The sequence below is a fragment of the Cyclopterus lumpus genome, chromosome 13 (genome assembly GCF_009769545.1).
Source record: "Cyclopterus lumpus isolate fCycLum1 chromosome 13, fCycLum1.pri, whole genome shotgun sequence".
NCBI classification, from domain to species: domain Eukaryota; kingdom Metazoa; phylum Chordata; class Actinopteri; order Perciformes; family Cyclopteridae; genus Cyclopterus; species Cyclopterus lumpus.
The window spans coordinates 4094190-4105016 of record NC_046978.1 but is presented as its reverse complement, the minus strand read 5'-3'; the positions used below and the strand labels follow the sequence as shown (position 1 = coordinate 4105016).

General features: G+C 42.6%; 1 protein-coding gene across 3 annotated transcripts in view; it reads right to left on the bottom strand.

Moving 5' to 3' along the window:
- Positions 1–10827, bottom strand: part of sik2b (salt-inducible kinase 2b) — a 41799-nt gene that overhangs the window by 12499 nt on the left and 18473 nt on the right. For 2 of the 3 annotated variants that reach the window (XM_034549310.1, XM_034549311.1), the window contains exons 5-11: positions 8437–8561; positions 7842–7965; positions 3147–3373; positions 2348–2500; positions 1744–1902; positions 304–535; positions 1–206 (exon numbers count right to left, since the gene is read on the bottom strand). The exon at positions 1–206 is cut by the window's left edge and continues 88 nt beyond it. In XM_034549310.1, coding sequence (XP_034405201.1) covers positions 1–206; positions 304–535; positions 1744–1902; positions 2348–2500; positions 3147–3373; positions 7842–7965; positions 8437–8561 — 1226 coding nt within the window. The remainder of the gene's footprint in view (positions 207–303; positions 536–1743; positions 1903–2347; positions 2501–3146; positions 3374–7841; positions 7966–8436; positions 8562–10827) is intronic. The other variant, XM_034549313.1, reaches the window with a different exon arrangement.

Sequence of the window (10827 nt, the reverse complement as noted above, 5' to 3'; positions counted from 1 at the left end):
GACAGCCATTGCTGGGTTGGCGGGCCGAGCGCTTAAGAAAGGCGCAGTGGTAATGCCGGGGGCAGAGCTGTTGGCCGGTACCACTTCACTGAGAGATGGGGGATCGTCCAACAGGCCAAGGTCACTTTGCATGGAGCCCATGTCGTAGCCCATGTCTGAGTCCATGCTGCCCATGGAGGGGTTGTGGCCTATAGCAAATAATTTACCTGGGGGATAAAAAGTTTTTTAGCAAACATCTTAGTTTTAGCATTAGATGCAGGTGATGGACCCTAAACGTGGGTATTTGATCAGGTGACATCAAACCTTGGTTCGAAGGCCCTGGCTGATTGGTCATCTCAGAGAGGGTGTGTCGCCGCTGGCCAAACCGTGCTGTTTGATAGGCTGAGAGCAAGTGGGGCGGCTCATCGTCTGTGTCGGGCTCCTCGGTCTCGATGCCCTCATCGATCGACGTCTCCATCATGTTGCTAGGCGACGAGGTGGACGACTTGCGGAGGACAGTGGAGGGAGGCAGGGGTTCCAGCAGACAGCCGTTTACCTAGAAGAGGGGCAGTGATAAAAAGATACAGAAAAGGAGATTGCTGACTATAATTCTAAATTGAAAACAGTTGCAAGCTAAAGGAATCAAGCCAGGCATCTTAAAAACACATGCACTAAACTGAGATCAAGGGCTACATTAGCTACTCTCCTCCCTCTGTTTTCCCTCCACTCATCACAGTTGGTCTCATACTGTGAGTGTGTGTGTCTGTTACAGCATGCAGGCCTGTGTGTGTTGGTGTAGAGGTGGAGGGTGGGGATAAAGGAATGCAGGGCCAGGAAGTGAGCTTTGACTGAAAGGGCTGTGTGACTGACACACATGGACATAAATTCACTCACACACACAGACAAAGATAATCTACATAAGTGGCCGCAGTAACCAGAAAGCCTGGTGTTGGTCTAGAAAGAGCAACTTTTTGTACAATTCTTCATCTGTTTTCTGTAGTGTGCTGGGATAGGAATGCTGTTACCCAACCGACAAACACGCACACACACGCACACAGAGAGGACAAGTGGGGAAAACAACTTTGAGAAATAGACCATGAAAAGGAGTGGGGGTCATAAGGGAAAAGTGAGTTTAGAGGATGAAGAAGTGCAGAGAGAAAAAGCCGAATGGAAAGGGAAAAAAAATAGGCGAAGGAAAAAGAAAGCCAAAAAGAAAAGATGAGCTGTTGGGTTAATGGGTAGGAGGTCACAGCAGCGAGATCACACACCACACACACACACACACACACGCACACGGTGAGTGATTCCATCAAATCAGACCACTGGTGTCTGTGTTCTGTAATTGTTGGTCAGCTCAACAGGCCTGAAGGAAAAAGTTGCTGGTTGTGTGTGTGTGTGTGTGTGTGTGTGTCTCTTGAAGCCATGCAGGACAAGCAGCTGTCCTGTCTGATGTGAGTGCTGGCTGAGTTCTTACATAAGAGAACAAGTCAGCTGCTCTCTGGCAGGTTGACAGGGCAACCCAGCGCTCAAACCTCAAAGGAGTACACACACATACACACACTCACACATTTCTGATTCGTTGTAAGTGGGTATGCTTATCAAAGTGTATCACTGTCAAGCTCTTCGGGATAATTTTTCATGACATACTTGGAAGTTGAAATTGACCATAATAACTGCATTAAGCGAAAAGTCCAATTGAGGACGAACACACAATCAAAATGACATCTGGAAAGCACCGGCTGATTTCACTGGGATTGGACTTACTTTGGGTGTGTTGACATCCTCCACCAGGAAATTCTGCTCCAGGAGACATGCAGTCTGGGGGAAGGTGAAGGCATCGGAGGAGGTTTGGGGCACAGCAGGGGAGCGCAACAGACGGACACCCTGCGGGAGCAAACCCACCTGTGCTGAACCACTGTTCGGCTGCAGAGAAGGAGAAAAACAGAGACTTTGACATTACATTAAAAAAAAAAACAGCTCCAGTTCATGGCCAATACTTAACAAGATCCTTGATAATAATGTAATTGTGACTAAATCTAGCTGCTGTGAATTCATCCAAAGGAGTAAAAAAAAAAGCCAGATCCTAGATGGTGAAGAAAATTAATAGAGATTGCAAAGTGTTGCTGAAAAAAGTAAATAATGAATAATGTAACTGAGGAAGACACAATAACATTAAGGCGTAAAATACAGGAAGAAAGCAGATGAAAACAGAACCTAGCTATATAAATATCGTAATGAGCAGTGTCCGTCCGTTTATTTGTTCGTCGGTGCAGGTGTGAATAATACAGCTTTGATCAGGGAGGTGTGGATGGTAATCTCTGTACACATTATGCAGGACCCCCTTGTCGCCATGACACCCAGTGGCTACCTTGACGACAGTCTGTTCGGCAATGGTGCTGGGCCTTCGCTGGCGAGCGTCAAGCCGTTGGTCAACGGGGAAGCTGCAGCGATGGGCCTTGAGCCGCTCCACCAGCAGGTAGTAGATAGCAGCAAAGTGGTTGTAGCTTTTGTTCTGAAGAGACTTAAGTATGACAGGCAACATAAATGGCAGTGTCTCTAATTGAAGCGATTACCAAACCACACCTTCCATTGTGGATGACTTAAATTTGACAGTCCTTAAAATATGCTGAAAAATACTTCAGTTCTTTTCCTGTGTGAAAAGATTGCAGCAACTAAAAAGCTGGGTAGAGATAATATATACATTACACAGAATCTATTAAAAGAAAAGACGGCACATAAAGAAATAGTGGATATATTTTAATTTATACTTTTTGCTGTATATTACAAAATAATTTTAGTAATTCAGTAATGAATTACAATGCAGGCAAATATCAGGGGCACCCAAATAATTAAGTAAAATTAACAACATTTGCTCCTGAAATATAGCAAAGTAGTAGTAGTGTAAAAGTGGGATAAAATAGGCATACTCAACTACAAGAAGCTAAGATTTTAACTTGACTGTACTTCTTTCCTACAGAATCAGGACCTTATTCCAGACATTGTTATCCTTCTTAGATCTGTTATTATGTTGTACCCTTGCACACTTTCACCATTCTGCTTGGATGCATATAGTAAAACCATTATCTTTGACACAGTCTGAGGCTCTGACCTTTAAACCTCATCCCTTCATATCCCTGTTGAATAAATAACGCCAGCTAAGTCCTTACCTCTATAGTCTTGTGCTGGTCGATGCCGAGGCTGTGCATCAGGCGAAGGACCTGTTCGCTGTACTCTCCCACACCCGCCTCGCCCTCAGCAGACGGAGGCTGTTGGTACAGGGCAGGCCTCTGTACGGGAGCATACAGGGCCATCCACTTGTGCTCCTTGATCTGGGCCACAGACAGACGCTTTGATGGGTCCAGTACCAACATCCTGCGGATCAGGTGCTCACAGTCTGTGAGGGGTGGGAGAGACCAATCATAGAGGATGTGAAAAAAAGTTTATATAGCCTTTCTCGTTTTCGGATCACCACTTTTTGGAGAGGAAGAGGTTGTTCATGTTTGATAACGCAGAGCACTTCTTGTATAAGCTACGATGAAGCAAATTGAGCCATAAAGCATCATGACCTTAAAGTAGCCCAGGTGAAGTGGGGCAGAAATAACACTTCGGAGCTTAAAATCTGCCGTCATTTCTGAGCAGCTCATCTACACTCTGTTTTTACTTTCCTCTCCTAATGAGAGCTCTTCACCTCTAGTTTGTGGCTAGATCAGTTTGACGTCAGACACAGCTGGGTTCTTAACAGGATTATAGTTCCCCTGGCTGTGCCTCTTTGGCCTGCCTGCACCCCTACTGCCTGCACTGCATTCCTGCCCACCATACAGCATCTCTACCCAAATACCCTGCTGCTAAATAAAGCAAAACAGGTGTGTTAAAAAAAAAAAAGAAGATGATTATCATTAAAGAAAATACTTGTTGCTTGTAGTTCTAGTTCATAAGCTCATGGACATGGCTGCCAACAAACTCCCTGCTTCACATTCTTCCCAGCTGCTACATCACCTTGTTTCTCACTGGTGCCTGGTGGTTCAGCCAACTCAATTCTATCCCCATTAAGTAGAAAACCAGTGTGTCTTTCAATGCACTTTCGCCCCATGCTGTTGTATCTTAGCAGATTAGGCAGCTGCTAAGTTACAACATGCTTCAAGTACAATACAGTACAATTTGTTTGACCCAGAAGTTACTCAGGCTTTGCCTCTTGCTACAACCATGTTTATAGCAACGGTTGAAGCTGAACACATTTTTCAAAGCTAATAACCGCCAGGGAAGGTTGGACTATGTAAACGGGACGGCACTTCATAACTGTCTAGCCGGCTGGCCAGCTGATTGATTGACACACTGTTCTTAGCCAGTACATTACACCATCATGGCTTAACCACAAAACCATCCCAGTTAACACTTGCAATGTCCCAGTGGTATAGAGTTGCACCAAGTCCCCCAATGAAGGAGAACAGCACTCTGTTGCAAGAAGTTGGAGGGCAAAGAGTAGGTGCTGGTGGCATGATTCTTTCCATTTCATTGACTTTATCAGACACATGAGCTAAAAAAAGAACAGACTATAACAATACATAAACAAAAGTAACCATATTGCATGACTGTGAATATGAACATAACCCTAAATACAGACATTTATAAACTAAATGCAACATAAACTGCAATTCATAGCTGTCAAACCTCTTGTGATTTCATTATTTAAATCTATAACTGAAAAACAGATGGCGAAAAACAAACCCCTATTTTGTTGGTGTGGGTTGTGATTGGCTTGGTACACTTCTGCAACACAGGACAGAAAAAAAACGAAATGCCACAAGCAGCTGAGCGTCACAAGGCAAAGTATGTGTTTATTTTCCAAAAGGTGTCAATTGGAGCAGAATAAAGTAGCAGATAATCAAGTTCTTAATAGCAGATTGCCATTTTGTTCATTGAAAAGCTTTGGGATGTTTGAGGACATTATTAACCTTGGACTCTTGGAGCTTTTGTGGAGCAAATTATTCTGGATAATATGACCTGAGGCTTTTCTGTACGACTGGCTTCCAGGTCTGTGCAATATGAAACAGCAGGGGAGACATAAGACAACATCCACTGTTGTTACTTAATCACTAAGCTCGGAGTGGACCAAAACGTTTACAGAGCTGAGAGTTCTCTGTGCAGTGCTAGGCATTCCCCTTACTCCTTAATTGTTTCAAGGTCCTGAGCAAATCTGGTCGACTCTCTCACCACAACCCCTGTGAAGAAAGTTCGACAGACTTGCGGGTGGCAAATAAGACAAGAAAAACAGACAGACAGGAAGATGTATCGCACATAGAGAGCTCGAGTCAGACAGACAGACAGACAGACAGTCAGTCAGTCAGACAGACAGACGAGCTGCTGGAAGGCTTCACTGGCTCTTCCCTATGTTACATAAACAGCTCCAGCTCTGGAATAAATCTGCTGCCAGCTAGCTAGCACAGCCGCTAACAGCAGGGCTGCTTTGAGACGGTTAGCCAACCTGACTCACTCTGCAGCAAGCGTGCAGGCACATACACAGTGATGCACATATACACACACATTACAGAGGACAATGACAGCGTCTTATACTGTATCCCCTTCAAATGAGCGTGATGCTCTCACATTAATGAAATGGCCCCCTGACCAATTGCAGCGGACATTCACCAACATGGTGACGGAAATAGGAAAGCGTGATCTATGTATCCGAGTAGCAGTGTCTAGAACAGGAATTTTCATTAGATTTTTTCCTCCATTAGAGTACATACCGTGATAAACTCAGACAACCAGCCAAGTTGCCGTTTACATCCATCTCCGTCCAGACTCATAATATATGTACTATGTAGTAAAGACTTTGAAGGAGACATACTTTGAAGTTATCACAATATGGACATGCATGATCCCGGTGAATAACTTCCAGTGAGAACATGCTGGCTTCACTTAGACAGTACATTTTTACAAAAGAGAGCTTTGTCACATGTAACAACAATGACCTGAAGCTTAATATCAGTAAAACCAATGAGCTTGTTGTGGACTACCAGAGGAACAGGAAGCCTCCGGTCAGAGGAACAGGAGGCCTCCGGTCTTGGTTGTCTTCCAGGGAGAGGAAGTCAGGAGGGTGGACTCACAAGTACCTTAGGGTCCAAATAATGTTTTTAATTGAGCTGGACTCACAACCCTCTTCAGTAAGGGACAGAGCAGTGTGTGTAACAGGCTCCCAGCCATTGCTCTGTTCTTCGTGGTGGCATCAACGCTTGGAGCTCAGCAGTCTCAACAAGTCTGTGAAGAAAGGCGAGCTAGGAGATCAGGTTGGGAAGTGTGGAGGCAGTGAGGCGGACAAGGGACAAAATCAGATCCATCTTGGATAACCCTTCTCACCCTCTATACAATGAGCTGTGGCAGATTCACAACTTATTGCAGAGAGGAGGATATGAGGGACAGTATTAAATCCCAGTGAAGGGTCTAAGGATAGATGATGTTGTTTGTTGTACAGACTGTGAAGCTCCTTGAGGCAAATTTGTGAAATAAATATAAATATATATTTGGATGCATTCGACTTGACTTTGTTCAGCTTGGTTCTTTTTGTTCTGCTGCATGTCTATAAGTGTACACGTTCATTGAGAAAGAAAACATGTGTTCACATGCTTGGCCAATAAGGCGGATTCTGATAAAACACAAAGTTGTAGCAATGACAGTAGACAATGCCTCAAATAGGGATGTTGCAGCAAAGAAGCTACAAATTCTAAAACACGGATGCTTCACACAGGGACAGCGGAGCACGTTCTCCAACAGACTGCTTCAGCTCCGCTGTCACAATGACAGATACAGGAGAACATTCCTTTATAATAAATCACCTCTGACCAAATCCTCCTCAAATTGATCATCAATAAACCTTGCACCGATGTCACTTTATACTGCTTTAATTTTTACATTTTTATTTATTATTTAAATTCATAAATATAATTGCCCTGCTATTTTATTGTATATTTGTAAAAAATGTTTTGCTGCTGCGTCAAGAATGTTCCCCCTGGGGATGAATAAAGTAAAATCTAATCTAAAACAATCTAATCTAATATCTTCAACCCAGCAGCACAAAAGATCTACATACAGACCACAGTTTCAAGGTGGGCAACCAAGGTAAGTGCCATCCATTTAGGATCCAATCAAAAGTTAAATATGTTTAGAATCTGTTCCCGAGTTAAGGACTTAAATAATGGATAGAAAAGGGTTTTTGCAAAACATTATGTTCTCACAATTGACCTTTTTCATATAAAATATCACCTCATTGGTTTTTCTGAGTTGACATTTGTATGAAATAGTTTCATAATTTGCATATTAAATTGTTAGTTATGGCCAAAAAAGGGTTTTGTAATCAGTAAGTCCAAGTTGACGTGTGCAAGATATGAAGAAATTCCCTTCAGGTGTTCCTGAGACATGGCGTTCACAGGAATAAATGGTAAATAGACCTGTACTTGTATAGCGCTTTTCTAGTCTTCCAACCCCTCCTCCCATTCATACACTGATAGGAGGAGCTAAGGTTCCACCTGGACATCAGCAGTAACTAACATTCACACACCATAGACACAGCTACGGGAGCAATTTTGGGGTTAGGTGTCTTGCCCAAGGACACATCGACACGGACAAGCAGAGCCGGGGAATCGTGCGCCGATCCTCTGATTGAAGGACGACCCTGCTCACCACTGAGCCACAGAGCGACATATGGACAACCCATAAATATAATGCTGTTGCCATCGTGGAGTTATAAAAGACGTCTCACAAACGCGTTGCAAGTACATTTACAGGAATGCAAGGTACAGAGGGGTGGGAGTTGGATAGTCTTTTGTCTCATTATGTGTTCAATATCTCAGGGAGTCTCTTCTTACCTTCAGTCATGAAGTAGGGAATGCGAAACCTTCCTTCTAGGACTCTTTGTCGAAGTACAGGCAGAGTGGGCCCATCGAAGGGCAACGCACCACACACCAGCACATAAAGCACCACCCCCATACTCTGTGAACATGAAAAGATGCACACAAAGAACAAGGTCAGGGCAGTAGATAAATCAATCAGGGGTATCTGGATGGAAATAGGGTTATGAGATTATTGTTCACAAACGTACATACTACACGCACACACACACGCACACACACACACACACACACACACACACACACACACACAAATGCAGTCATTCAAACTAAAAGACACACACCAATATGGTAAATTCTTTCAATATACAGCAGACTACAAAGTGTGGTTAGGCAATCACCATTGTTAAATAGAGTATATCAAATACTATATAAGAAAATGTTAATTGCATCAGCTGATTGTCTGTGGCTTAGTAAAGTAAATATTGCGCAACAAAAGAGATTGACAGAGATATGCACTTAAGTTCAATGCATGTGTCATTGTATTAAGTAGTAAGAAATATAAAAAAATAACGAGTTACAATTGTCTACTTCATGTATTCACTCATCTTACCCAGATGTCTAGCTGTGGACCCTCATACTGTTGGCCCTCAAAGACCTCTGGAGCAGCGTACGGTGGGCTGCCGCACCATGTGGACAGAGGTTCCCCAGGCTGGAAGAAGTTCCCAAATCCAAAATCTGCAAAGGGTAAAACAGCAGGGGGTGGTGGGGAGGTTGGGAGGAAAGGTAAGATGCACGTTTAAGTTGGTCAAACTGTTTTTGGCAACAAAAGTCAACCTGTAACTGTGACTGTAAAAGGGCAGAGATCAGGCACATTGTGAATATGTCCAGTGCAGCTGCGGTGAATGATGTGGTTAACTGCAAAAAGAAAACGTCCAGAACCGAGGTGGGTCATGCCTTGTGACCGAGAGTTGTCTTTATGGAGTGTGCATGTGTTGCATAATGTAATATGTGATCCACATATTTGTAGGCTGAGGAAACGGTTCTTTGTATGAGGTAACCTCCCCAGGAGACTGTCATGAGGTCATCAATGATGTGCCCTGATTGGTCTATAGACTGACTACAACTCAGATGGAATTCTAAATAAGAGAGAGATGTCTGACTTGAATTAGCACAACTTCACCAACAAATTGTGATAAATTCATTTATGCCTTTCATTAAAATCTAAATGAGAACTGCAGTAATATCTGCCAAATTACACTGAGCCAATTTACGTGCCTGCAATTACTAGTACATATCATCTCATTTCAAACCTACTCAAGTAAATGATCCTTCACCTCCGCTCCTCTTGCTGCTATATATATATATATATATATATATATATATATATATATATATATATATACACATACATACGTTTGGTGGTTGTAGCTTCTCAAGAATGAGGATGTGATGGTTTTATCTACATTATGATACTTGTGAATGGAATATTTTCAATTTGTGACATTTTATAGCCTAAATGATAAAATGAAGAGTAAAAAAAGTGAAACAATAGATCATGAATAAGGAAAATAATTCCATGCTTAGTTTGCTGATTACTAGTGGGACACTGTGATGATGTCATGGGACCTGAGAGCTACAGGAGCAGACAATCAGGCACTTAACCCTCCAGCCCTCCATAACTCAGTTGCATAAATATTTTTGTATTATTATTATTATTATTGCAAAACAAATAAATAAACACTGATGAACAAAGCTAAAATATATTCAGCTGACTTACTCACTGGCCATTTTATTAGGAACCCCATGCTAATGCTCAATGATAATGCAGTCTAGTCCTCCCTGTGTGAAGATCATAATCATGAAATGTTGTTAGAACTGTTCTAGAGAGATGTTGAGTCAAGCTTATGGTAATTTTGGAGTCTGGAGTTGAATTGCACTTTGTTACACAGAGAAGAGTTTGTTATTTACCTCATTGGGGTGGACCAAATAGCAGAAACACATGTCAGTTAATGCAATACAGAAAAAGGTGGAGGGAATTATCGTTCACTTTGAAAATACATTTAGGAATTAGGTTTAAGAGATTTGTGCAACCTGAAAAGGCAGGTTTGAAACTGTATGCGAGCGCATGTGTTCAATCCATTGAATTACTGCAGTGCACTTGGCAGCAGGTGTGGTTGACAAAGTAGAGGGTAAAGCGGAGCGTCACAGTGGGGTTTGTTACAAGTATGTTTACTGTCTGATGCTGCTGTGAAGGTGAGAAGTGAGATGCAGGCAGAGCAGTGCAGTTGGTTCAGCGTCAGAAGCTGTGACCCATTTCATGGAGCTGAATACTGAACAGACTGGTTGACGTCAAAGGCTTCAGCACGCTGCAGGCGACTAACTGCACTCGACTAACTGCACTCGTAGCTCAATAGGAAGGGTGGGGTGAGGGAGCGTTTGTGTGTGTGTGTGTGTGTGTGTGTGTGTGTGTGTGTGTGTCGCATACAAAAGTATTAGCGTAATATTAGCCTAAACATGTCACACTGCAGCGAACGGCTTATGAACCTGGGTGGATATGACACGTGTATGAGTGATATCACCACGCCGCAGTAAGAGAACAGTATCCAGCACTCACAAATGTTCCTGTGTCATTCCCAATAAGGTATGAGCATTGATACAGTTATGGGTGCAGCTCCGAATGTATTGCACTGGTATTTACTCTTATCACACCTTCCTGTATCTTCTCACACGTCTTTTTGATCTAATGCATCAGGTTCCCACAAGCTCAGCTCTTATGAAGGAGGGCCATTTGACTGATCAAAGAGACACTACGTAACCTTTGAAAGAAGAAATTGCTAATTCTTTTTCTTCCAAATTAATTTAATCTGTAAGCAATTAAACATTTTAATCACGTTTTAGACAATAAAACCTTACTTATATGGATATTCCTGTAGAACATGTTATTTTGCTAACTTCAGGAATCTTCTACATTTGCATTTAAATTGACTATTATCACATCGTT